Here is a 27,204-nt window from a genome sequence, read left to right as displayed (position 1 = left end):
TATAAAGCCCTCTGGTGAAGTTAATTGATTGGATTTGGGCATTTCCAAGTGCTTAAAGAGCTTTCTGATGACTGGGGGTGTTGTTCAGTATCCGCGACCAAAGACTGCATCTTGTTTAATAAAACTATAGTGAATAACAGTTATGGGTTAAATAAAAGTCCTCCATTGGGTTTAATATAAATTCCAACAATACAAATCAAGCATTATACTCTGTGAACACAAAAGAAAAAATAAATACAAAAACTGCATTTTCAAGTAAGGAAAAGACACATGAAAAACAAAGCACCACTTCACATCATCACACAAGGTAATTTGTTGAAATTGATCTCACTCCAAAAATACCAAATAAAATTATTTAATAGTAGTTCTAAAACAAAAATCTTAAATGTGCCATACCAAACATAATTTTTCGCACAATCACACAATTTTGTGCTACAGTTTTTCCTGCTTGGGGTCATTAAAAAAATGATTTGTTATTATGTTTTCACAATAAATATATCATAAACACTACAAGAAGGAAAAAAAATATTTAAAACTCTCCAAAATCAACAATTATATAACAATTTAACACTTAAAAGTAACCAAACATCATCTTCTGTGTATGCTTCTTATATTCACTAAACAGACATGAGAAAAGTGGTAGTCAATGTTTGATACTGTTTGTATGTACCAGTAGGTTACAGAGTAAAGCATTAGGTTTATAATTTGCCATTTGTTTCTAGTGGTGTTGAGATAAGTATTTCCAGAGCAATCCTTTTAACAACACGGGCTGCTTTTATCTTTGTACCCACTAACCATGATACATCTCCACATGTAGCTCAGTCACTCAGTCACATACACTCTTCTAAAAGGGCTGAAAAAACCCAGCTTTAGATAATCTAATCGACTACTAGTGTCAGATCCTCAGTGTTATCATACAGCAGTTTTTCACAGTGTTGGCAAAATGCTAGTGTCTCTACATAAACCTTCCCAGTGCTTTGTTGTCCTTGTGATGTGTGAGTAATCACCTCAGACAGTTTGAGGCAAGAACAAGCACCGACAGCGTACTGAAAACTTCTGAAATGTGCTGATGGCTGTGGCGCAGAGTGAATTCACATCCCTCTGAGCACCAAACAACACTGGTGTTGTGTAATCCCTGTGTTCTTCTGTGGCGTTTCTAACACTCACTTCAGGCTAAAATATGAACAGCAACCGAGCGCTTAACACTCAAGTTTCTGTTGCCATCTGGTGGCCGGAGCACGTCACTGATTGGCACAGATTTCAAAGCGTCCCACTTAATTTCCAATTACACTGAAAAGTGTACAATTGTGAAAGACTTAAACAGACTGAATTGCCATTTTGTTTCATCAACATCATCATATCAAATCTAACAAAATTGTTGAAAACCATGTGTAGATGGAGAACTCGTTACCTTACAGATCAATCACATTCTTTCATTATAAAATGCATTTGCATCCAGCAGCATGGTTCAGTCTTTGCCACAGAAAGACCCTTTTTCCTTTGCTTTTTTAATAATGTCAAACTGTAAATTTGACATCAGGGACGACTAGATGTGTTTTCCGCTGAACTACATGGAACAAGGCAATCTTTGATCAGCTGTCATGAGGTGTAGAACTTTAAACTTCATGTCACATTTCTGGATTTCTGTTTCTTTGAATGGATAGAGACTGTGACTTGTCATCACGTTTTTGAGTCTATTTTTGTAAATGGACAAGCTCAAACATGTTTTAAAATAGAACATGTACCTCGTATAGTTCAGGAGTAACGTAGATCAAATGCCATCTAAACTTTAAATGTGTATTTGACTCAAAAAGCAGTAATCTCATGAGTCGCTAGCCAGTTTTTTCCTCTCAGTCCCAACTAGTAGGACGCTCTCAGAAATCCCTGGAGAACATTTCCCTGCTGCTCATTTTTGGAAGGACTTGAAATAAGACCAAGAGTTGGATTAGCTTTAACTCCTACTGTTCTATCATCACAAGACACTGTGGAAAAATGATGATGCTTTGGCCAGGGAGAGCCTGACTGGAAACTAAAATCTGGTTAAAATAAGAAAAAATGTACGTTCATCATTTCAGCAGAAGACTTATTTCACTAGAGACTGATGCAGGATATAGAGTCCTCATTTTTTCTCAGCATCTTCTTGTGGAGGATGGGTATTTGGTTTTCAGGCCCTCTTTGAAGCTGCGAAACAGAACCCGGTTGTGTTTGTTCTCCTCGTCTTTCTTGGCATGGAACTCCCCCTGGATCTTGAAGCCCCGGTGCACCACGAAGGCTGAGCTCAGCACAGAGAACCTGTATCCGGCCACATGGAGCTCGCAGGCCTGGATGGAGACGGGAGGAGAGGGTGAGAAGGCAGACATAAAGTGGGAAGTGATGAGAGGGAAAGGAGAGGAGGTGAGAAGGGAGGTGAGAAGAAAGGTGACAGCAAGGAGGAAAGATTATTTTCTCAGACTTCAGGGAGCTTTATTCAGAGCCACATTTACTAAATTTAGTCAGTTGAATGAAGACATTTAAAAGGATAAGGCTGGAAACAGCACATTTTTCTTGTTATCAACTACTTTTCTTATTATTGTTAGAAACCACTGAGACTTTTTTTCATGGGATTTGTTGACTAACAAAAATACAGATTAATACCAGGCCTATCGTTGATCTCAAAGGACCATGTAACACAGGTTAATCCCAAACTACTGAAAGTAATCCATTAATTTACAGCTCAAAAACAACATAAAATGTACATCTGATTCTAATTTTACATTAAGGATGGCCAGTTGTTCAGGACAAGGTTGTGAGAGAGGCAATTGGAGCAATTATAGTACTCACCTGGCTGATGCGATTGAAGCCATATTGCTTGAAGTTCTCGTCATAGAGGGGCACAGTGCGGGGCCCGATGTAGAAAGGCTCCCAGGGGTCCATCCAGGTGAGAGTGTATGCAACTTCCAGGGTGCTTGTCCCTCTAACGTGGCTGTTAACCCACTGTGAGTAGTTGGTGGGGGCCTGACAGCGAGGACACAGCTCTTCATAAAAGGGCCGGACCTCACCTACCTGGTACAGCTGCACTAACTCTGCCTTGCTGGCAGGCATCTTCCTGGCATGACGGATCTCGAAAGCAGGTAACACAAAAACCTCCTCACTCCCTGGATCTCGGCTCATGATCATCGCCAGGAACTGCTGGTGCAGGTCAGCGCTCGGCATCATGTCCATGTCAATGACCAGGATGTAGGAGGACTCTGTGCCACCACGGGCAACATTACGAAGAAGGTTGTTTGGGTAGGAGACGTTTCCACTGATGGCATAGTTCTTGTATTTATCCCTGTGGGTCTCCAGTCTGGTGAACACAGAGGGGCAGTCCTCAAGCCCTGCGAAATGCTCACGGTCCTGTTCAGGGAAACTGGCCATCTCTCCTGAGAGGCAGACCAAGTGGAAGTCCACCAGGGCTTGGATCTGAGGGCAGAAGAAGCTGAGGGCATAGACCAGAGCCGTGGCAAACTTGACATCTTGCCCATGTGCGAATATGGCCACAGAGAGAGGGTTTTGCCACCTTTCCAGAAGAGATTCCAGGTGATGCAGGTTGTTGATGGTCGTGTGTGTGGCTAAAGCCAGGACATTGGCGCTGGGGTCGGATCCTGGTTTCTGATTTGTGGTGAAATCACTTTTGATCAAGTTCTTGTACACCCGGTACTGACCACTGTTGTCGAAGATCCCACCGGTAGACAGAGAATACCTCAGACGCTCCTTCCGCGTGTTTTTCTCTTGGTGCCCATTTTTCTTGCCTCCAGAGCTCCCAAACAGCTCAGAATATCGGTACCGCTGCTGCTTACCGTGAAACTTGGATAAAAAGGACAGGTATATGAGCTGCAGCAGCGCCACTATCAGCAGAGCACTCAGCACCACTTTGAAGGCGGAACATTTCTTGGAGAGATGCATTCCAGATGTGAACTGGCCGATTAGTGTACACAAAGCAGGTCCAAACACCGGAGCAGGCTGCTGTTGCCTTGAGGGCTTGCTACGTCTGTCCAAGCGTCCCAGCTAACGTTACCTACATTGCTACCACGGTGCTAACACTACAGCCTGTTGGGCTGGAAATGCAACGAATACCCGACGGCATATTTTGCTGGTTAGTGGCAACGCTGCCCCAGATGTTCATACAGCTATCGACAGCGCGAATAAAAGGACGAGACGAATCCAGTTTCTTTGATCGCCATCAAAACACAGTTGTTATCATTCTGCGCTTCTGCTGCTGCTGCTGCTGCGACAGCGGCGCATGTCGATGTGTAATAACCGTAATGTCTAGAGTAAAGGCGCCGATGAATGTGGTCTTACAGCTCTGCTAGGTGGCTAGCTGTTAGCAAACCTGACTGACATTGAAATTGAACGGCTGTTTTCATGTCTCAGGTTTTCATGAGAGTATTACACACAAACAAAATATTCATGACTATTAATATGATATATGTTAGCTATAAAACTCTGTGTGCTGACTGAGTGCAGTCCATAAGACGAGGTGGCCGAGTGGTTAAGGCGATGGACTGCTAATCCATTGTGCTCTGCACGCGTGGGTTCGAATCCCATCCTCGTCGGTAACTTTATTTTGCTCTAATTGCTTATACAGCCATGGTTTTATCCAAACCTTTCAGCAACTCTCCCCTATAATATACAAAAATAAATTACGTTATTTTTTTTCTAGATTCATGTTTAATTTGAATGAAAACATACTCAAGCTATCCAAAACACAGGCCAGAAATAGATGTGTCAGCAGCATTTAAAAAAAATCTTCAGGATGGGTCCCTTAATCTCCCAGAAAACCACAGATGTGAATTATGCCTAATATAAATAATGTAAGGTGAGGTTGTGTCTACACAGAGAAGCAGTGGTTTTATGAAAATATCTGTTAGACCTTCATTATGATCCACTAGTGCAGACAGAGAAATCTGGGAGCAAGAAAGATGGAAATCAATCAACCCCATTTTGACTTGACTGCCGTGATGTTTGCAGTCCACTGGTCACACGGTTACATTCATGTAATCTAAATATGAAATCTATCACACCTGCATGATTCTTGCTTTAATGGGTTTAACGTCCTGATAAAGGTTAGAGGCGACACTATGAACAGTGTATGTATATCTGAAGTCTACAACATTGATTAAAGACACCACACAACAAAGTGCAATTGTGACATTCTTTAATTGATGATCATTAACAAAAACATTTTTGCCCTAACAACTACATGAACAGTGTGACAGTACCCATCAGGTCCTAGGAGGCATTTCCCCGATTTAGACTGTTAATTTAATTTAACCATTCCAAGCTCAAGCATGCGCTACAGATCAAAAAGAATAAAACACATTATGTTGTGTTTTTAATAACAGGACTTTATTATTAAGGTGTGCTGTAGCATTCCCTGGTCACATCACTGTTTTGAGCTTTAGTAACTACTGAATACAAACTGACCTCACATCAGTATTATGTATACAAACCAGCAGCCTTTCAATGCATGGCTTATGTTTGAAGACGCACATAAAATGTGTCACAGAGGGAAGGTGAATAAAGCTGACAAGATTCATTTTGATCTACAGTGACATGTTTACAGTATAATCTCTAACACATATTGGTAAATGCCTTCCAGGACCAGTTCTGCCTTGACAAGGGTGACTTTCAACCTACTTAAGGGGCCTATGAAATCAGCTTTTATGTGTTCACATTTTTAAGTTGTTAGTCCAAAATCTTAAGTTTAAAAAATGCAAAAGCATGTTTACTCAAAATGCAATGTGATCTAGTTTGTCTTGTATGTTCTAGGTGTTATTAAATTATTTTGAACTACCTAATTATATCTTACATGGGGGAAAAAATGTTTTATCTGAGACAGTAAAATAACATTAACTCACTCGTGTGTAAATGAGAGCAAGAAGGCAGAATTTAATTGTTGAATTTAAGCCACAATATGAAGGCAAATATAAGACAAACAACTCGTATTTTTACACACACTAGCATTCACTCTGAACATACGTAAGCAGAGTACTATGTACACTTTGAATTTGTGTCTGTTGCAAACTACTTCAATGCCAGGTGTATTTAGCAGAAATTTCAATGATCTCCGAATCCAAAGTTTTCCTGTGTAGGGTTCCGTTTTTGAACTTAGATTTTGTGACTCCAACTGTGTTTTCAGTACTGCGGAAATCATAAGGCCCTACTGTAGCCCTTTATTATAAATTACGACACTAAAACACCAGCACCGCTTTTGGACCCGCTTCCCTCGCTGTCCCTGGAGGACGCCGCTGACTGGCCTTGTGCCTCTCCCTCGCCCTCTCCCACCAACCGGATGTTGTAGCGTTCCCTGTACTCTGTGAGTTCCCGTCCTTTCGTCTGCATCTGTGTGTTGATGGACTCGATAATTTTGGAGATCTGTGGGGACAGAAGGAAAGAGAGTGAGAGCTTTTTCACTAAATTAAATTTTAGATTCTTCCCTGAAGTTGTCTCTGGACTAATTTGTATGTTTTAAATGAATACATACTGAAAGAAAAGTGCTTGTTATTAGTGGGTTAAAAGGCTACATGTATGCAGCCAATAGACAAAAGTGTTTGCAAGTGAAATTTAAAAATAATTTCATTAGTACATTTGTTTTACTTTTCTCATCCATTACCTGTTCTTTGTTGTTTTCCAAGGCCGGTAGAACTTCTTTTACCGTTCTCTCCACCAACACTCCTCCTACTAGACGAAAGCATTTCCTCGAAGGATCCACATCTTTCAGCGTTTCAATTACTAAGCTGAATGGAGAAAACAAACATTAATAACTAAGAATTATTTAGTTGAGACATCTTGTTTTCTGGTGTGAAAACTGTAACTCAAAAATCAATTGGAGATTATGTTATATAGTGATTTTATTGTTTTTAACAGTCATTAAAATGAAGGAAAGGAAGAGAATTCAGTGCAGAGGTGGGAGCATCAGCTACCAACCTGTGCTCGTTGATCTCCATCTCCAACTCAGCAGCTTTAGAAGCCATACTGCGTTGTTCCTGCCGCATCCTCTGAAATGTTGCCACCACCTGTCACACAAAAACTAGAGTTATAATAATTCATGGATTCATGTACACATCACTTCAATGTTACAGCTGGTAAAAACAGAGCTAATTTGAACTATTTTTAAATTCTACCTTTATACACTACTGGATGGCTCAATCAATAAAAATACATAATTTTTTTTATATGTTGGTTATATTTTGTATCAGTTTAGCATCAGTAAACAGTAAATGCTGTCCAAATGTAGTGGAGTAGAAGTACCAAGTAAATGTAATTAATTACTTTCCACCACTGTTTTTTTATTGATAAGATATCTATATTTACAAAAGTAGCATTTCGGTTTCAGGAGTTTTGTTTTCAGAGTATTCAGTCACTTGAGAAAACGATCTGAATCCTTGCTGGTTTAAGACTTGTGTGTCTTCACATCAGTAAGACAGGGTTGGTGGTCTTCAGTGATAAAAATAGCTTCTCCCACTCCCATCCACCAAAACCATACCCACCCCATTACAGGCACATGCTGATTAAAATGCGCCTTAACCATATTTATCTGTCTGTGAGAAACATAAACAGGCAATAAACCGTTTTCAAATGCAAATAATATTTATGGCTTCACTGTGGTTGACTGGTGCAACGTTTTGTGGTGAGAAAGCAGAATGAGAACCGGGTGATGGCGATGGGGAAGCTAACGTTAGCGTAGCCACGCTGGGAGTCAGATAAGCGGGTTTAGCTCCACCTGACACGGCTGAACTACGACGGCAGTGACTGTGGCGACTTAAGCAGACCGAGATGGAGGTGAGGGTACCTGTTCGGCTGAAGGGCCGGACTGTTTTCCTCCGGCGCTGCTGCTAGATTTGCTACCCGTGCTGCTGCTGTTGGCTGCCATCTTGGAAGGGTGTTTCTGAGGAGGACCCCGGGCAGGATGTGTAGAGCTGGTTCATGCGATTGCCTGCGTGCAAATAGAGTCCCGCTTGTAAGGATATTTTCTTGCCTTTTTCCTCGATTGTGAAGACAGTCAGTATTTTGTTTTCTTATTTCGTTTCTTGTTTTATATTTTAGGTGGCTGGTAGGAGCACAAACAACTTGCTCTTGAAATAAGACGGAAGTCCACACAGTCAACTAGCAGCTCATTCATTCATCTTTATTACTATTCAGAGATGGGTTGTTTGGTTTTCATTATGTGTTTGTCATATTGGTGAAAAATATGACAAACACAAAAATTTCAACATCAGATTTCTGTTTTCTTTTATATATATTTAAAAGAAAACAGAAATCTGATGTTTAAATTTTTCAAAAATATCATGCAAAACAACCTCAAAGCCTTAAGGAATGTTTTTATTAGTCTGTATGTATGTCTGTAAGTCCCAGTCATCATTTTTCTTTCTTTCTATTTATTTTGCAATGTGTGCCTTATTAATAACATAAACATAAAATACATACAGCAGGTGGCAGTGATGTGCCTTAATGCTTTTCTAGCCACCGAACATTACAGAAGAAGTGTGAAGCCTAAGCCTTCCTGTTGCAGAGGACTGAACTGAACACTGACCCAAACGTCAATATGATACTAACACGGACTAAACAGGGGAGGTGACAAGCGGTCCGGGTTACCTCAGATCAATGTTCACGGTCAGGTGCATTTTGAGATCATCAGCCTGGAGACACAGGATCAGGCCGCAAAACAGGTATGTTTCTTATTCTGATATGGGAATATACTTGACAGCTATTAGCTAGCCAAGGGACAAGGAATGTATGATAAAAATCTGAATTTGGATTGTGTTATGTAAGTGATTTTGTACAGTTGAGTTTATATCTGTAAACAGAAAACACTGAGATGGAAATAGTTCACTGACACTAAAGAAGTGGTTTCGTTTTTGTTTCAAATGTTGCATTTAAATGACACTGACTTAAATGCCCTCATATCCTCACTGTGCTTGCAAAGCTGTACAATCTGATACAGTAAATATGTAACAGAAAGACTAGTGCAATTAATGCTAAACCATGGTTGACATGCTTCCTTGGCATGCAGCTTCTCTACACTTTATGATAACCTCTCCTCTGTGCAGGATGTCCACTGCACCTCACTCCCTGGCTGCAGTGTGTCAGGTGACGGCCACCCCGGATAAAGAGGCCAACTTCTCTGCCTGTAAACAGCTGGTGGAGGACGCCAAGGAGCGAGGGGCCAGCATGGTCTTCCTGCCTGAGGGCTTTGACTACATCGGGTCCAGTCGAGAGGAGACACTGTCACTGTCTGAGAGCCTGACAGGAGACACAATCTCACGATACACTCAGCTAGCCAGGTGCACAAACTGTTATTTCCAGGAACATTTTCAGATTTTGTAAAAGTGGATGTAATGGCAAGTGCTAGTGCACATGCATGTCGATGTATAGAAAACATTTATGATATAATTAGTCCATTTATAGCTGCCATGTGCGTCAAGTTTTAAAATGTATGTTTACAAAGCCATAATAGAGGAATCAGCAGATTTTTTGTTTATTTGTTCACCCACTGCATTCTGCTACTGTCGAGTGCTTGCTAGATTATATTGTATTTATTTTACTTAATCTGTTAAAGTTTGTCTGTGTTTTAGGTATTTTAATCATCTTTAAAAGCAGCATTATACCATAAAAAGTTTGTTCAGTTCTGCTTTCTGTACTGGAAGATGTGTTCAATAAGACTGATGGATAAATGCTGGTTAAACTACTAGAAAACAAAATATGTTTTCTGTACATGAGATTAAAAAAAAGCTTCAGACCTAAAAGTGTTTTGCCTGCAGGTCCTTGTTGGCTCTGTAACTTTTTAGCTTATATACAAAGAAATAAACTTTGTGTACAGCCGTAATTGAAACTGTGCAACCATCTTGTGCTCAGTAAGTATTTCACAAGTTTAAACAATGAATCAGTTTGCAGGTGGCCACATTTACAGGATAACTGAAAACTTAAGTGTCCTGCTCTTATAGTCAGGTCTTTATATTTAAGTAAAATGTAGTTACCTTGCCACAATTGGCTCTTGTTTAGGATTTCTACAACTTTTCTTCTTCCAGGAAGTTGCAGGTTTGGCTGTCTCTTGGAGGATTTCATGAACGAGGACATGAATGGGAGACTGACAGACGAATCTACAACAGCCACATCATAATTAATGATGAAGGTAGTTTCCATTTAACAATCTGTTTTCCACTCAATGATTCCTTTAACTACACACAAATAAACGCATGCAATACTCATTATTATTGACACATTGTTATTACACCCGCAGGTGACATTGTTTCAGTCTATAGGAAGTCCCATTTGTTTGACGTGGAACTGCCAGAAAAAGGTGTATCCCTCAAAGAAAGTGCCTTCACCGTCCCTGGACCCTCCCTCATGTCTCCAGTCCAAACTCCCATCGGCAAGGTGCCATTTTATCAGATAATAGCCATCACCTAATAGATAGGTAGATGATTTTTAAAATTTAGACTAAGAAAAAGGTAAAAATATTTGGTGGTCTTGGATCTACTTTGGCCTTCCCAACTGTAGCTTAACATAAGGATCTGTTCATATGTTTGTCTTGATTTTACTATTTTGTTGTTGTTGTTGTTGTTGCCGTAGGTTGGTTTGGGCATCTGCTATGATCTGAGATTCCCTGAGTTATCGCTCGCTCTGCAACGGCATGGGGCTGAGATCCTGACATACCCATCAGCCTTCACTGTAGCAACAGGAGCCGCTCACTGGGAGGTGGGATAGTCAGAATAACACAGCCAGAATTTCTATAAGATATAAATTTAAGCAAAACAAAGCAAAAAAAATGCAATAAACTGTATCTGTACCTGAAATATATTTATTCCCAGGTGTTACTCCGTGCACGGGCAATTGAGACCCAGTGCTTCGTAGTGGCGGCAGCACAGGTCGGTCGGCACCACGAGAAGCGCTCGTCGTACGGCCACGCCCTGGCGGTGGATCCCTGGGGCGAGGTGCTGGGTGACTGTGGAGGCGATAATCCAGGCATGATGCTGGTGGAGATCGACCTGGGAAAAGTCAGCAGCACTAGGAGAAACATGCCGGTCCAACAGCACCGCAGAGACACTGGCTTCTACCACAGTCTGGAGAAGACTTGACTACAAGAGACGTGGAAATGTTAAAAGACAATAGACTAAACAGGACGTGGTCTGTCAGTAATAGATTACAGAGGAGATGAGCTAAATAGGGTATTAAATTTGTGAAGTTGGATTTCAAACACATAACAGGTCTTCTCTTTGTGTCTCAGTTTGTTTAGGTTTCTGTCATGCTGAATCATGAGCACTTCAAATGCCGCCATTAATTATAGATCAAGAGGGAATCATTTTCAGCGTGTTTGATCAAAAACAGCAGACTGAGAGGGTGAAAGCATTAAATTACTGTGTGAAGAAACAAGCATACATTGTTGTCAGATGAAGCTTTTGTTGATTTTGAAAATTGAAAAAGAAAATTGGTCCACATTAATTTGTAAAGGCAATACTCTTACTGATCAATAGATGGCACTTTTGGCCAGTAAGAACTGGAGAAAATGTTTTGATACACAGTTTAATTCTGAAAAAGCTTATAGAATACATTCCTGTTCCAATATACGTTGATGAAGTGATATTGACGAGGTGTGTGAAAAATCCACTTGCAGTTTTTTGCAGTATTGTTTGAAATATTATTGTGCTGAAAGGTTTTGTCATGTTATAAACTCATAAATCTGAAAAGTATCTCTTGGTCTCTCTTCTTTTATCCAATACAATGAAACCATTCATTTTTTAAATGAATGAGATCTGAATGTATATATTTGATATGCAAAATGATAAAAGCAGGTTATGATAAAATTATATTATTATATAAAAATCAGTGCCTGGAAATGTGTAAAATGTTGAATTATGAACATACACTGAGTAGATATGTTAATGTGAACTGTGTTTATGAGAAAAGGTTTAAGTTTGAGGTTCAATTTTGTGGCGTTTGTATTTACAAACAAAAAACTACTGAGCGTCTTATTCTGTTCATGTTTAGATAAACAAAAAACTGTTTTGTCATCGTCATGTTTAAATAGAAAAGTGCTATCCACAACAACATTGGAAGCAATACTGTCTAAAATATCATTACAGGTTTTAGCACAAATATTTTCTTTTATTTAATAATAAAAGAGTAAAGAACCAAAAATAGTCCTTCAATCAAAAATGCTTTTACGTGCTGAAAAAGCACAAATAAACCCCATAAGGAAGAATCATGTCAGTCCACACTCATTTCTGAATGTCACACACCGACACACACGATTAGAGCTGCATTTAACAATTTTTTATCGGATTAATCTGTCCATGATTTTCTTGAATAATTGATTACCTGTTCAATTACTCAGAACTTTTCAGAACCACATCTCACAGTCTTCCTCAGTCTAAAAGCCAAAGATTTTCATTTTGCAGTAATATAAACCGGAGAAAAGCTGCAAACCCTCACATTTGAGGAAAGTGTTCATGCTAGATAAATATCTACAATGATTAATCGATCATCAAAATTATCGACCAATCGACCACTTGTTTCAGCACCACACAGGACCATGAAGTAACACTGGTTTTCATTTCTAGTGAGTGACTCCACTGTGTTTAATCCTGGCTGTTTGATTGCAGCAAGGAGGAGGAGGGGGGGGGGGGGATGACTTATTGATGAGATGTTCTCCTTTCTACCTGATTCTCTGTCACAGAGACTGAGGAAGAGCAGGAGGGGGCCGCTGCTGCTGCCGCTGCTGCTGCTGCTGCTGCTGGGATGGGAAACAGGAAGTGACCATCACTGACACAGGAATGGGACTGAAAACAGAAAACACCATCATGATGAGGAGAATGTCAAATCCACTCGTGTGGTAGGAAACTAAATCCTCCCTTCAACTCAGGAAAAGGATGAATTGTTGTGTCCGGGCTGGAATTGAGGCATCAGGAAGGTAACGTTGCTCTGCTTTTTCTTTTTTTCTTTTTTATCTTTTTTAATTTTTAATTCCCCCCCAATCACCCGTTAGGTCGGTTAACCTAGCTCTCTGCGCTGGAGAATGGAGATGTGTGTGTTTCACCATCCGACGCCATCCATCCTCTTATCGCTGTCAAATTTCGGGAAGTGTACAGGATGATTTCACGTCCCTGTCTCTGCCACGAACAGGTGCTAGCTAGCTTGTAGCTCAGTCTGCGTGAACTAGCTTGCGTGCACGTCTGAATACATTGATTTGAGGCTGTTTTTTTTTTTTTTTGGTTGTTTTTGTGGACCCAGGCCCTCGACTGCAGCTAAGAGAAACTGAGGCTGCAGGATCCGACAGCTGCACGCAAACAGTCCTCCCCGTGATGTGCTTTTTCCACGGGCATTTTCACCATGTAATGCAGATGTAACGTTAATGCGTGCACGGCTAGCTGCTGAGCCTGTGTGAGGGTTGCTGGAAAAACGGGATTTGTCTGTGCCATGCTGGCTGTGTCATGGTTGTTTTTCAGTATTAGTATCGAAAATCAAAGTCTTGTGCTTGTAATTGTGCAGGCTGCCTTCTTGTCATGTAAGGTTATCCGCTAATTGCAAGAATTTCCCTCATTTAATGTCATTTCCTAGGGTGTAACTCACTGTCAAAGAAACTGAAAGTTGGGTCATATATTAGCAATTATACTGGCATTTTTCTAGCATTGAAGTTTTGTTGTCTTAAAGCTCACTACATAACAGCTGTTTTTAGTCAGGTTTGTAAATAACTTGTGTTCCTTTCCATCATTATATAAGCCATTGACATTTATTTCTAAGTTTATTCAACGAATAATCAGTTGACAAACAGAAAATTATTAATTATTATTTGAAAATTAATGAATGAAATATCCTTAAGGCAAAGTGGCAAATATACATGGCCGATTAATCAATAATTAAAACAGTTGTTTGTTAAAGCTACAATGTTTTTTTTAAATAAAATGATTATGAAGATGTTTAGATGCCATATCTACTCACTCACTCAAATACTCACTTTTGCAAAGCAAGAATGAGCACATGCTTGATGAATGACTTAAACAATGAATTAAACAATTTAACAATTAGTAGTTAATAGTTAGTACTCGACTAATCTTGTCAGTACAACCAGAAAAGTCAAGGGAGGTCACGGGACTAACTACTGCACATGTCTCTAAAACTGCCTGCGATCATTAGATGGCCATTTTAATATTTATCTTATTCCATTTCACATAGTCCCAGTAACCAACCAAGACCAAAAAATAAGCTGTCCTTAACACTAACATTAGTGTTAATGTTAATCATAAACTTATGTTAATTTTTCGCCACTCTTTCCTTTTCTCTCTGTTCAGGTTTTCAATTGTATATTAATGATTTATGATCAGCCGTCTGTCCTGTTACAGCAGGATCAGACTCTGGTAGTTTTACTCTTTCCAGCCCAGTTTTTAGAGACGGGTCAAACCAAAGGCACTGCAGCGTTCTTTATTTAATTTGCTTTGGCTGTTGGTGTAATCAGCACCCCTGATTGTGTTATGTTTGGCTGAAGTGTTTGCTTCCATTGTGTTAAGCATGACCTTAAAGTTTCATTCACAGTCAGACAGTCGCAACATCTCATTTAAGTGTTTATCTCCCTCCCCTCAGGTCACATAGGACCCAGTCTGCAAGATCACCTACCGTTTATGTCTGATATTGTTCATCTGGATGTAGATGGTCATATTGCACAGACCAGCAAAGATAACTGATGTTTCTAAGTCTTGCTAAGTTACAGTCTTGTGGTCACTTCCTTATACATCTTAACTGAAAACATCAATCTGGTCTTTACATCTCCACAGTGAGATTTCTGTTTTAAAGTGATACCTGCTCTCACTAAATGATCAGTAGCACAGAATTACAGCAAATTACGATACTTAAATTAACTTGTAATGATGGATGTTCATTATTACAAAATTAAACGTACCAATTTTTTCTGGTAGATATTTTGTCTGGTATATTTGAATCAAATTCCTTTTTTATTCTAGGATGTATCTACTGCTGTCTCCCAATTAAATTAATATTCGCAGACTGGCGTAGGCTGGGTGAAATTAATAGCTGACAAAGCCTCGTTGATAGTGCACACACACACCCTGAAGGATTTCTTGAATGGCTGTATTTCTTTTATTTTCGCTGCAGGCCATAGCACATGTATTATTCATTTTTCAGCATTCATTTTGAAAAGAAAGAACCTCCTCTGTTTTCAGTCAGGCCCATTGTTTTTTATATGGTAGTATCTCCCGTTGAGACAGCCGCATAAGGACTGATAATGCAATTTACGTGATGTGCATTCCAGGTCTTCATCTATCTGTAAGACCCATGCAGAAAAAACATTTACTCCGGAGTTAATGAGGAGTTTTACTTTCTTTTCTTACATTACAAACTGAAAATCATTGTATTTTTTTAAACTGTTGGTTAGCTAAAACACATAATTTGTGATGGGCATTTGTTACGAGTCAGTGAAAAGCTATATAGAATAATTAAGAGATAATATATTTTATTAGTTAAATTTGGCGACTTGCTTTTATCCATAGAGTTTGCATGTTTTTCTCCTTAAACTGAATATGTGTGTATATTATTGATGACTGCACAGCTTCAGCAGTTTGTCAGTGTTGGTGATACTTGTGATCGGCTCCACATTGTTGACGTGTCGTTCATTGTGAGGAGTGAAAGCTCCCTGTTGTGTCGGAGCTTCTGCACCGTGGATGTTTTGCTACAAGGCGATCCATATATCGACCACCCGCTGCCTTTGAAGGATGTGTGTCAACTTATTTGCCCCGTCTACGGAGGAGGTGTGAGCCTGTCGGTTAGAGGGAGTGCAAAACGCTGAATCACATCCCAGCAACGGTCGCCTGGGCAACACCTCCATAGTGACCAGCAGGAGGAAGATAAGGCCCCTTGCTGCTCAACTAGTTGTGTAATATCAGCAGACCCTGCAACGTTTTTGTTCCCTAGCTGTTGATTATACTGCTGTTATCGACGGTCACACACACACTCCTCCCTCTCCTCCCTCTCTTCCGCTCAGCCACGTCTCCAAACTGCAAAATGAAATCTGAGTGGCTGCGTGGAAACTCCTAAATAATCAACAAACTCCAGTCTCCATGGCATAATTGCTGTTTTGATTTCTGTTGCAAACAAGAACGGGAAACATGAACAAGTACGCTGCAGACTGTCATAATTATGGCTATCAAATGTCACCAGCAGAGAGAAACAGGAGGAAAGATGACAAGTCTGATTAAAGCAGACCATCGTTAAGAGGCTCAGCAGCACAGTTCATTGATATCGGATCTGTCTGCCTGAAAAGATAATTACACACCTTTAACATGCATTTTTTTATTCTCACTCCATTTTGTCCTGGTTAACAGTGCAGCATGAATCAGCACTCCTGTTGTGCTGTTTTCTTAAAATCTCAGGATGATTAAAAAAGCTTGGTTTGAGTCCAAAAGAAGTTATGTTGGGGAATTAAGCAGAAAGCAGGTTTAAATTTCACTCCGATACGAAGTCAAATCACAACGACTCTGCATTTAACCGCACGTCAAAGCTCAATAAACAATGATGTCACATGAGCTCACCTAGAAGCTCTCTGCCTCAACACTGACTTTGCATACAAGCTGAATTGAATTTCCAGGCCACGCTGATTTGATATAGCTCAAAGGGAAGTCCTGTCTCATGGTGAATCAGTGTGATTGTTGGCGCAGGAAAAGTTTCTCTTTCCTCTTTTCCTCACAATAAAGAGTTTGTGCCCGGGAGGATTACTCTTCTTCAGTTACCCTGTTGGCGTTTGCCAAAGGCTTTTGTCCATGGCCAGCCTGTAGTTTCACTGTCATAACAATGTGTCAGGACTTATTAGGTAGAGGTGAATGACTCTCACTGCAACAAAACCTCTGAAGTAAAAGGTTTAGTAATGTTGCAACCCGCTTTTAAATGTAAAATAAAATAAGTCAAGACTGGAGTGGTCGATATTAGTCTATTTAAGATATGTGACTGTGTGATATGTGGGTCTGTACTGTGTTGCACTTCTGGCCATACACCTAGCGATTTCACAAACACACACTCGTTCTCCTCTTGCTGAAGTGTTCGCTTTTTATAATCTCTCTATTCACTGGGAAAAAAAGTGGTTTTATTTTCCTGACTGAAACTGTTTCTATAGAAGAAGTGAAATCCTCTCTCTTCCTAAATCAATTGTGCTGACTTTTGTTTTCCTTATTATTTTTTTTTTCACTTAAAAAGGCCACATCACACCACAGGGGAAAAAATGAAGAAAGAAAAAAAAAAAATTAAGATCAAGTAGGAAATTGAACCCACTAAGGTTGATATGGAGGGAGCTTAGAAATCCATTATGCTCAGGTCTTTTTTCACAGAGACACAGATGAATATGGAGTCAGCTATCAGACCGTAAAGGATTAGTGAAGATCAGTCAGGCTACAGCACTGGAGCACATTAAATGTCTTTCTTTATTACTTTGTGACTCATCGTATCTCTAGGCTGATATTCCTAAAAATATCTGCAGGTTATCTTTAATTTTTCCAGTGTCATTGGACTGTCATTGTGCTCGGCCTGGTGGAGGTCATTTTAGGCCAAAAATCTGCCACCGCCTGAGTCACGTTTGTGGTTACACGTTCTGTTGTAGTTTCCAAACTTTTCCACACGGTGGCAAAGTTTGAGAGCAAGTGATGAGCTTTGTGTCGATGCCGCTCTGCTGTGTTTGGTCCAGCAGCATTGTTATCATAATCATCCTCTCATTGTAGGGAGGACGTCCGTGTGTCGTTTTAATCCCCCAGTCTATAAATACACCACTTGGCCATGTGAACAGAAATGTTCTTTGTTCATTATGTTATCACTGCCAAATATCTTGATTTAAAATGTAGTAAGTTATTGTCTGAAGGAAACAAACAAGTAAAGTTCTAAAAAGGGAAAAAATGGGAAGCTCACTCCTAGCTACATGCAGTATTGCCAAAGTGCACAATCAGAGATATTTAAATAATTCAAAAAATAATTTAAATATTTTCAAATTTTATTCTGTTTGAAACATTAAATGTAACTTAAAAGCTTTTACAAAATTGCAGACGAACCCTGGTCACTAAGCCAAACAGTCCGGCCAGTTTTCAGCAAATAATCTGCAAACCTTAACTGCAACATTACTTCACCACAATGCCACAAACGCCATGATTCATTCCGTCATAGTACATTTCATTTCTGAATAATTTCCTGAGGTGATTCCAGGAAAGAAATATGTAAATGAAAATTACTAGAAAAGCTCAATTTAAACCCATGTATTCTTAAAGTATTAAGTCATTATTGGAAATGTTATTCTCCATATGTGCTGAATTTAATCCTTGCCTGTAGACATATTTCACATTTATGCTTGTGCACTGGCTGAAAGACTGTCCAGGTTACACCAGCAATTAATTGGAGTTAATTAATTGAAAGTATACCAATTCTACACCCTCCTATTTACCCTTAAATTAATACCTAATGACTACAGACCTGTAAAATAAAGCTTTACAAATAGATACGATATGGACGTAAGAATGAAAGAATGGAGGCTGTTTCTTAGCTGCAGTATTGACTTTCTGTCAGATGTGACCAAGAAACCAGAGCGAGTGTGAAAAATGATAATTTACAATGGATTTATTGATCGTCTAAAGTCTACAATCAGAGGTCAAATGAGTTCCCCCCCCCCCGACAGTCCACATTCATCTTACAGCTTGGAAATGTAGTTGACTGTTGTATGTCTGTCTTGTTATTTCTATAAATCAAAATAACACTTGCTCATGAAAAGAAATGAGAAGCAGATTGAAAATATATGTAGGATTTCTTTTTTCAAATATTGACCAAAGGCATTATTCTTTCGGAGCGTTGTATTGCACTGAAAGGTGAAAATGGCAGGCAAGGAAAAACGACAAATCTACACACATCAGAAACATAGAGGAAAGGTCAAATTCTCTGTGTCATATATATGAAAAGACTTTGTAAAGACTTTGTGGGCACTTCTCACTTACTATTGCTCCTTTGGTTTTCCAGTGCTTGTTGCTTCATCCTCCAAAAAAAACTGTCAGCTTGTACTGTTAGTTAAGCTTTACAACAAATTGGTTGTACTTTGGTTTTTGTTGTTTGTGTAAACTGTAAGCTGGTCTGAGGACTAGCTCCGGCGCCCGACTACGTCTGTTGTGTTGTTCAACTAATGACAGTTGATTTTCTGGACTATATCTGTTTGTGTGACTATAACCTCATCCATCACGGCCACACTGTGTACATCTGTGTTTGCTGTTTACCTGTGAGTCAGTATGCACGTTAACAACCTACCCTCCTCATCTCTGTACCCGATAGACTCGCGCCGCCTTGTAGACTCTATAATCTAGCCTCCTCACAACACGGTGTGTATATCTCCACCACTCCCCTCCTCCCTCCTTCCCTCCTTATCATCCAGGGCCCCGGCGTGTTGCTAAATGGAGTCGGAGCAGCTGTACCACAGAGGCTACTGCAGGAACAGCTACAACAGCATCGCCAGCGCCAGCAGCGACGAGGAGCTGCTGGATGGAGCTGGCGTCATCATGGACTTCCACACCACCGAGGACGACAACCTGCTGGATGGAGACGCTGCCTCCCCAGGTAGGGAGAACGGGATACCTCCACATACCTCACCTAGCAGTTTGATTGGTCCCAAATCCGGATCTCTTGAGCTTCCCTTCCTTGATCCAGGCTTGATGACCCCCCAGCCCTCACTCTCCAATCAGATAGGATCTTTGCTTGAAGTCTCGCTGATGCCTGCCATCATGCCCTGATCTTTCAGTTGCTGCGCTTCAAGTCCAAAATCGATTATCTTCTGGTTTCACGGTTGGCCAGACAAAGCTGACAAAGCAGGGAGCTGCTGCTCTGGTTGTGAATCACCTCACTGCTGATGTCAAGATGCATCAAGTGTGTGTCCCGTTGTGTGTGCTGCTGTCCTGTGACACAGTCGCTCTGCCATCTGCCCCTTCTTCATCTCCATCCACACCCATCAGCTGCTCTACATGCCACCTTGTCACACCCTTCAGACACCTGCTACCCAGCATCATTCAAGATGATCGTCCTGCTCCCATTTTGACCCACTGAGCCTCACAAATGGTTATAAACTATTGACTGATATTTAGGTTGAAAATGTATATATATGGCTATAGAGAGTCAAAATAACTAATTTGCTCATGAGAATATGTGACATATAATTTAAAAGGTAAACTTTTAGAAACTTAAATCTCACGATAAGAAGCTTTCAACTGCATCTTAGTCTTTATGAGTAAAGAGAATTGGCTCAGGAAATCAATAACTGAATGAGATTTTTTGTTCCTCCCAAAATCAATTTAAAAATAAATTGAGGATTGGATAAATAGAAATGGAAACGGAAAATTGTTTTCCCATTTTAAAGCTGTGCTGTTGAAATTTGTTAGTTCAGATGACATTAGATTTCTACAGGCATTCATTTACAGTTTTTTTAATCGCTCTATCTATGCATATTTATTGTTATTTAGAGATCTAATAACTAGACTAATTCACAGTATTCACTAATTGTACAATCGTATTAATCCCTCTTTGTATTTTCCATTTAAATATCAATTAATACGTTGTTTTATAACCATCTTCAAGGCTCTCAAAGGAAATCCAGTTTTTATTAATTATTTTAAGTTGTTTATTTTCACCTAGAGTCATTTGTTTTGTCGTCTTACTTGTCTTGTTGTAGTTGTTGTTCTGTCCATAACTTCATCTGTTCCTGTGCCAAACATTACTTGACATGGTTTCACAGTTTTGCCTGCTCCTCTTTCCTGTTTGCTCGTCTGTTTCTATCTTGACACCTTGACCCGATCACCTCTGTGATGTTGTTGTTTCCTGTATCCTGCAGTTTACTCTGTGGTCTCGCTACATCTTCTATGTGTGCTTTGACCTTTCGCACGTTATTCCTCCTCCTCTCTGTCTCCTGCCTTACGTAGATTATCCTGTCAGGCAGCAATAAAAGTTAGCTGGTAGTAACAATACAGACACGTGGCAGAGCCTGTGTTTTTTTGTTTTGTTTTCCTAAATGCGTCATCGACTGGCTAAATATAGAAGAGGTTAGGTGGGGCATGGTGCGCAAGTGAGACAGAGTGATTTTAGCTTATTAAAATAAACCAGTGATTTATGGTGCACTTTTAGAAGAGCAAGTTGTACCATTGTGCTTTCTGCTGAGTTAGATCATTAGCTCATTCCTTGTTAAGACTGCTGCCATGCTTCTGCTCGTTTGGCTGCCATGCTACATGAATACCTGCCATACCAGCGCTGTCACCTGTTTCTCATTCATTCAGCACCCTAGTTGCACCCAGTCTGGTATATCTGGTGTCCCTTCACCACCCGATCTGCTGCATCCTGTTTTGTTCTTTCTGGTTTGAGTAAATATGCTGATTCCTCTCTTGTTCCCCCATTTCTTCAGCTTTGACTTGCAGCTCATCAAACAGAAAACACACATGCTGAGGGTTGTGTTAGAGGTGTTGCCTGAACTTGGCTCCATAAACATGAATGGCTTGTATTTAATTTCAGTGCTTCCATACTGAAATTATTGCTGGTGTGACTTTGTGTGAAATCCCTACTATCTTTGAATGCAGATAGAGCGCTGAAGCTGGCAAACTAGTGTGTTTATGCTCGGGATAAAAACACTCTGTCCTGTACATACTCTGTCTCAAGTGTTGGCTGAGCAGAGAGGTTATTTTCTGTCTGTCTGAATTGGATAATTAGGATTAACCACCTTTTTATATGATTCAGTTTAATGTTTTAGGGTTGCTGACAGGGCTTATAATAAACATACAGTACACATAAAATACACATTTATTTAAAAGACTGTAATGAAAGTAAATTGCACCAGTTGCTTCAAGTTGCCTGATCGCAGCTGTTCCTGTTTTGTTCTGACAAGTCATGTGGACAAGTGTGAATTCTCACATGTTGTTGGAGCTTGAAGGAAAGTGAGGGGCTCACCAGAGTCTCGAGGATTTATCCTCCGGGAAGCTGTTGCAAATTATTTTTGCTGCTTTTGGGATTTGGCATTTTCTCTGCAGTCTTTATGAGTTTTGTATTTCGTCTTTGCCGAATCGCCGTATTAACAGAAGTATCAGATGTTGTGTTTATATACTGTATGTGTGTTTATGTAAGAGGGATTGGCTTACATTTCAGTGTCTCCAGTCTCTGCCTGGTGATTTGCCTCTTATTGTTTTACCGTGAAACTGGACCTCTGGGCAGTTAAACACAAAAGGTGAAAGCACACAGTAACCCTAACCTACCCACACTTCCACTGTCGTTCCTCCTGCAAATACAGAGAGAGCTGCAACAAGCAGATACACAACACATAAGTGATACTATTATACTGTGGAGATTTGTCTATTGTAATTTACTTCTGTATTGTGTCACCTACCTGTCTCATCAGTCTCGATTTGTGTGTGACATGTCGCCATGCTCTTACATTCCCATGAACCAGTTTGGCTGCCAGCCGGTGTGAACTAGTGTTTCAGGAAATCTCTGGATGAATGTCACTGCTTGAAGTTGTTGTGCTGCCTGCCGCTGCCTCCCTGTGCTATTTTTACGTAATGGTGAGGGGTGGGTTCACAGGAAAGCTTGTAAAGCCCTCCTCTCGGCTAAGTCTGCAGTGTGAGCAGGGGGCTGGCTCGCTCCACAGCCCCATGGAGATTTTTGCAGAAACTTTTGTTTGGCTTTGGAAAACTTTGGCTCTTGAACTGAAACGGATTTAGTCTTGTTTCTTTTAACTCACTGGATTACAGAAACTCTTAAGACTTTCTGTTTAAAACTCCATATTGTGGTTTTGTTGTTTTTAAGTCCTGACGGGGCTTGTTGAGGAGGGTGATAACAGACTATGGCTGACATCACCTGTGCCACTGTCTAGCGACGGGAGCCCTGCTAAAAGGTAAGGGGTCCTGGGGGTTTAACATATGACAGGCTGTTGTTCTATATATCAGGGTACCAGTGTTTAAGCGTGGGAACTACAAAGGATGTGGAAGGACATGACTTTGTTTCATTGTTTCATATAATAACACATGATTATACCAAGTTTACAAAACACCTTCTGCCTTGAAATACAGTAACTCTGTGACCCCGTTTGGATTTTACCCATGTAATCCGGTTCTGAATCATGTAATGGATGTAAAGTAAGCGGCGTTCCTCTGTGCAAGTCGGTAAATTCTCTCTTGCAATATGTTACATATACTATGAGATGTCCAGATGATATCTCACATGTTGTGGTTTCATATCCTCCTTGAAGAGTCAACACGAGAACGGAAGATTGAGCAACTGCTATGTGTCTGATGTTGGAGCCAGTTTTTGCTCACTCTTTCTTGCTGCAGTTCATTTTCTCTTTGCATACTGCAGACAAGGCAATAGCTTCAGTGGAATATATTTAAAAATCACCAAAGTTTACAAGGCAAATTAGCAAATAACTCCCATGGGCAGATATTATTTCTTGTTTTTTGCAGTCACAAAGCTTTCTTTCATTTCATTTGAAGTGATGATGGGTTGAATCGGAAAAATACTGCTGTAGATGAGTTTATCCTTTATCCTTCAGGGCTGCAACTACAGATTCGCAGATCTGCTTTTTGTCATTCCTGATGTCAATTCCTACTTATACGGATATAATTGCTCTCTTCTCTCTTCTGAAATCTTAATACCTCATTGCATTGAGCTCATTGAGATCATATTTACTACAAATGAGCTCAGCAGTAAGGTAACATCAGGCCAGGGGTTACTATGGCAATAACAGTGGCCCGCCATGACTGAATGAATGTAATTTTAGAATGACATTGGCAAAGAAATTATATTTAATATGGTTTGGTCACATCTGGCTGATACCTGATTTGCTTAATAAGATGCACATTGGCCTTAAGGCTGATCCAGTGTATGGCATTGGTGCACCTTTACCTGCAACTAATATGTCATGAGGAAATCTTTGTAAATATTTGTGTTTTGTTCGTATTTGTGGGAAACAGGACGCAGAGCAAAGCGATGCATAGCTGAGACAGGAGGCTGTTTTTTCAGAGGGAAGAATGCAGATGTTTCAGTAGAGTTGAAATGAACATCAGTGCTCGAGCTTGTTGTTTTCATGTAGCACACAAGCAGAAAAAGAAAACCCCTGTTTAATGAAGGGCAGAAGTGATGAGAGATTTCACTCAATGGAGGTGAAAACATCAACAATCTCCTCCACCCCAAGTTCTCACACAATGCACTTTGTCGCCGTAAAACATTCATTGAGTTTGTTTAGCTGGTGATTTTACATGCTATAGCTGATGATGGTAATAATGGTGGTAGTTAGCTAGCTAACTTTAGGAGGTTTAGCATATGTAACATCATGTGTTAAAGCTTCTATGAGAGAAACAGGAGCCATCTCACAGGAAATAAACTGTGTTTCCTGCACCACAACCTGCTGCTGTTGAAATGGAAGTACTGAGCTGTATTGGATGCCTACAATATTAGTTAATTGTTTTAATCTATTCAGAAGTTCAGTTCGGTTTATAAGAAATGCTGCTAGGATCTCCCTGATGTTTTCTTTTCAAAATAAAATGTTGGAATTTGCCCCAAATATAACCTATTGATCTCCTTGATTACTAATTATCGGCATCTGCATTGGCCCTTTAAAACTATATTTGTCCACCCCTACTTGAAAATGCTTGATTTGTCCAATCAACAGTCTAAAACCAAAGGTATTCAATTCACTGTTTCATATGGGAAAGAAAAGAAAGAAACATTCACATTTGAGAGGCAGAAAACAGCAGGTTGCTTTTGGCTTTTTTCTTAAAATTGTTGCCAAATAATGTTGAGCAATTTTACAGTTCTTTTATAGTCATGCACCTCACAGTGTAGCACAACTGTCATCAAGCTCCTCAGCCATGAAAACTCCCATTTATCCTCCATACTGTCACTCCCCCTGCACTTGTTCAGAATGGAATATTCCACCTCACCTCCCTCCCTCCCTCCCTCTCTCACACACACACACACACACACACACATACACACACATACACACACAAATACACACACACACACATATACACACACATACACACACACACACACACACACACACACACAAACACACACCCCTGTGACCCGGCACCATGGTCTGTCCCATACAGGCAGGGCCCACTGATCTCCCCTAGCAACCAAGCAGGCAGGGCTGACCGGCCTGGTGTGATCGCCTTTCCGTGTGCGCGTGCGTGTGTGTGAGAGAGAGAGAGATGACATCAGCAGCTCTAGCAGTCAGCTGCTGCAGTGGAGAGGGAGCGAGAAAGAAAAGGGAGGGGGAGGGAAAGAGGACTGTGCACTCACACTCACACACACACATTCTTCCGCTCAAACACACACACACACACACATACTCACTCTCTCACTCAGTCACTCACACACACACACACACAGCCCCGCTTGTCTTCCTCCGGTAAACATGGCAGCGGCAGCAGCGTCCGACACACACACAGCGAGCAGTGCGTAGTGAAGCGTAGCTTAGCTTAGCTCCGTCTCGGCTGTCAACATGGAGGAGGAGGACGCGGCGGCCGACCCCTATTTGCCCTACGACGGGGGAGGGGACACCATCCCCCTGCAGGAGATCCCTAAAAAAGGTACGCCACATCCCCTCTTCTCTCTCTCTCTCTCTCCCCCTTCCCTCCAATTCCCCCTCGTGATGACAGAGGCCGTCCTCCTCCCTTTTGCACACTGAGTCCATGCCTCCATATGGCAGGCAGACACGGTGCAGGTTGAGCCAACGCTGCCTCCTCTGCTGCTGGTGAGGCATGGAAACCGGAGAGCCTGTATGGATTAGGAGCTGCCATTGCTAATGACAACGCTGATTGTTCTGTGGCAGCAAAACAGCTAGCTGTGTAGCTTATTTCATCATTCACCTCTCTGTGGATGATTAACCAGCAGTGTGTGTGTGTGTGTGTGTGTGTGTGTGTGCACGTCACACAGAGATAAAAGATAAAGGAAAGGCCTGATTTAGTTTGAAGGCTCGTGCTTGGGCCTTTTTAAGCAGCAGCAACTAAAGAGACCGTCATGGGCATCCATTTTAATGTCCTCACAGAAACACATGCACAGGCTGTGGCTGCCACATATGTGGATGCTCATGGACCTAGGCTGTGTTGTCTGAGCAACCTTTCTGCAGTGTGAGGACACCTGTTGGCCAGATTCAGCACGTCAGCTCATGTCACACATAACAGTGCAGTCAGATTATGACAAATGACCGTTTTTTTTTTTTTGTTCTTTCTATCTAACAAATTTGAGTTCTGTATGCTTGTTTGTCTTTCTTGTGTGGCCTTCAGGGAGTTTTTCCCTTCAGTTGTGTGCAGTTGGTTCCTCCAGGCCTTGTTAGATTTTTATGGTGAGTGAGCAGAGACAAAAGGCCCCTAGTGAGTAGGACACAACCACTGCTGCGTACATCCACTTTGGACAACAGCCTCTGCCTGCAGACATCTAAGCTTTTTCCTCTGTCTTCAGTACAATGTGTGGTCCTCTCACAGCTTTTGAATGAAATGGGATTTTTTTTCTGTCTTCTACGTGACCACATTTTATAACACATTCATCTCTCTCTTTCTATTCCGACTCTTTTTAGCTTTACCCACGTATCTTCTGCCAGTTTTCTATGTCATGGTCATGTTTGAACAGGACCTGCAATCCAGACACTTAGCCACGATTCTTCTATAATAAGTGGTGAAAGAAAGCGTATAGTGTGTATACTATTATATTGAAAAAAAAAAAAAGGTCAGTCACCTTAAACACTGTGACCTTGTTTCAATTACCAAAACCAGCCTGTCGCATGTAAACACACAGAGGAGAGTTGTGTAAAAGGGTCTTTTGAGTCCACAGGCTTTTCAGACTTTGATCAGTTATCCATTAGCCTTTCCTGTGACTCCGGGGATTCCTCCAGTCTGGTCATCAGGCTGGCATCGGTCAACAACAGGGCTCTTCAGGCTATAAGGAGGTTGTCAGGGTCAGTTTATGATGCTGATCACATGACGGCTGAGCAGACTAACCCTATTCCAACCCCGCTGACCCACAGTTTTCCAGCCAGCTGCTTCTAAACCTCGCTGATCTGATTTACTTAACAGTAGTATAGTAGGCCTAATACTCAGGGATGCGGGAGTGGTTGGAAGAAGCAGTTGACTGATGGTCGCTTCTCATCTCATTGCTCACAGTTACACAGGAAGGCCATGTCAAAAGCTT

General features: G+C 40.8%; 4 protein-coding genes and 1 non-coding gene across 11 annotated transcripts in view; 3 read left to right on the top strand and 2 right to left on the bottom strand.

Annotated features, from left to right (window-relative positions):
- Window positions 1-140: 140 nt before the first annotated feature.
- On the bottom strand, window positions 141-4,254 carry b4gat1 (beta-1,4-glucuronyltransferase 1). Its single transcript, XM_023396729.2, has 2 exons — window positions 2,821-4,254; window positions 141-2,321 (listed from the first exon to the last, which is right to left on the bottom strand). Exons 1-2 carry the CDS (start codon window positions 3,922-3,924, stop codon window positions 2,130-2,132), a joined length of 1,296 nt encoding a protein of 431 aa, XP_023252497.1. The 5' UTR covers window positions 3,925-4,254; the 3' UTR covers window positions 141-2,129.
- Window positions 4,255-4,492: 238 nt separating this feature from the next.
- trnas-gcu (transfer RNA serine (anticodon GCU)) lies at window positions 4,493-4,574 on the top strand. The gene has a single exon. It is a non-coding gene; the product is annotated as a tRNA-Ser (tRNA).
- A 585-nt stretch (window positions 4,575-5,159) lies between these two features.
- On the bottom strand, window positions 5,160-7,930 carry pfdn2 (prefoldin subunit 2). Its single transcript, XM_023396724.2, has 4 exons — window positions 7,814-7,930; window positions 6,949-7,037; window positions 6,635-6,758; window positions 5,160-6,396 (listed from the first exon to the last, which is right to left on the bottom strand). The coding sequence occupies exons 1-4, from the start codon at window positions 7,892-7,894 to the stop codon at window positions 6,205-6,207; spliced, it is 486 nt and encodes a 161-aa protein (XP_023252492.1). The 5' UTR covers window positions 7,895-7,930; the 3' UTR covers window positions 5,160-6,204.
- A 589-nt stretch (window positions 7,931-8,519) lies between these two features.
- On the top strand, window positions 8,520-11,711 carry nit1 (nitrilase 1). The gene is made up of 6 exons (XM_023396747.2): window positions 8,520-8,690; window positions 9,072-9,305; window positions 10,050-10,153; window positions 10,262-10,398; window positions 10,594-10,719; window positions 10,833-11,711. The coding sequence occupies exons 1-6, from the start codon at window positions 8,626-8,628 to the stop codon at window positions 11,097-11,099; spliced, it is 933 nt and encodes a 310-aa protein (XP_023252515.1). The 5' UTR covers window positions 8,520-8,625; the 3' UTR covers window positions 11,100-11,711.
- A 1,114-nt stretch (window positions 11,712-12,825) lies between these two features.
- Window positions 12,826-27,204, top strand: part of clcn3 (Cl-/H+ antiporter 3) — a 37,113-nt gene continuing 22,734 nt past the window's right edge. The window contains exons 1-2 of one of the 7 annotated variants that reach the window (XM_023396756.2): window positions 12,835-12,931; window positions 19,418-19,599. In XM_023396756.2, coding sequence (XP_023252524.1) covers window positions 19,437-19,599 — 163 coding nt within the window. In that variant the 5' untranslated portion in view covers window positions 12,835-12,931; window positions 19,418-19,436. Of the gene's footprint in view, window positions 12,932-19,417; window positions 19,600-22,638; window positions 22,907-25,319; window positions 25,608-27,204 lie in introns of those variants that run through there. The other 6 variants (XM_023396753.2, XM_023396755.2, XM_023396758.2 and 3 more) reach the window with 6 other exon arrangements.

This window comes from Seriola lalandi, unplaced genomic scaffold, assembly GCF_002814215.2.
Source record: "Seriola lalandi dorsalis isolate HSWRI2012SDOR001 ecotype SW California unplaced genomic scaffold, Sedor1 jcf7180002054983, whole genome shotgun sequence".
Classification (NCBI taxonomy): Eukaryota; Metazoa; Chordata; class Actinopteri; order Carangiformes; family Carangidae; genus Seriola; species Seriola lalandi.
Note: the sequence above shows the minus strand (reverse complement) of the source record. Positions and strands in the feature narration are given on the sequence as shown.

What these genes read in the sequence shown, in the direction of transcription:
- b4gat1 (XM_023396729.2), bottom strand. Translation starts at nt 3,924, where the DNA reads ATGCATCTCTCCAAGAAATGTTCCGCCTTCAAAGTGGTGCTGAGTGCT. An exon ending in GCTTCAATCGCATCAGCCAG is followed by an intron (nt 2,322 to 2,820) that starts GTGAGTACTATA and finishes GTCTCCATCCAG; the next exon opens with GCCTGCGAGCTCCATGTGGC.
- pfdn2 (XM_023396724.2), bottom strand. Translation starts at nt 7,894, where the DNA reads ATGGCAGCCAACAGCAGCAGCACGGGTAGCAAATCTAGCAGCAGCGCC. An exon ending in CCGGCCCTTCAGCCGAACAG is followed by an intron (nt 7,038 to 7,813) that starts GTACCCTCACCT and finishes TTTGTGTGACAG; the next exon opens with GTGGTGGCAACATTTCAGAG. An exon ending in TGGAAAACAACAAAGAACAG is followed by an intron (nt 6,397 to 6,634) that starts GTAATGGATGAG and finishes CTGTCCCCACAG; the next exon opens with ATCTCCAAAATTATCGAGTC.
- nit1 (XM_023396747.2), top strand. Translation starts at nt 8,626, where the DNA reads ATGTTCACGGTCAGGTGCATTTTGAGATCATCAGCCTGGAGACACAGG. An exon ending in AGGATCAGGCCGCAAAACAG is followed by an intron (nt 8,691 to 9,071) that starts GTATGTTTCTTA and finishes TCCTCTGTGCAG; the next exon opens with GATGTCCACTGCACCTCACT. An exon ending in CAGGAGCCGCTCACTGGGAG is followed by an intron (nt 10,720 to 10,832) that starts GTGGGATAGTCA and finishes ATTTATTCCCAG; the next exon opens with GTGTTACTCCGTGCACGGGC.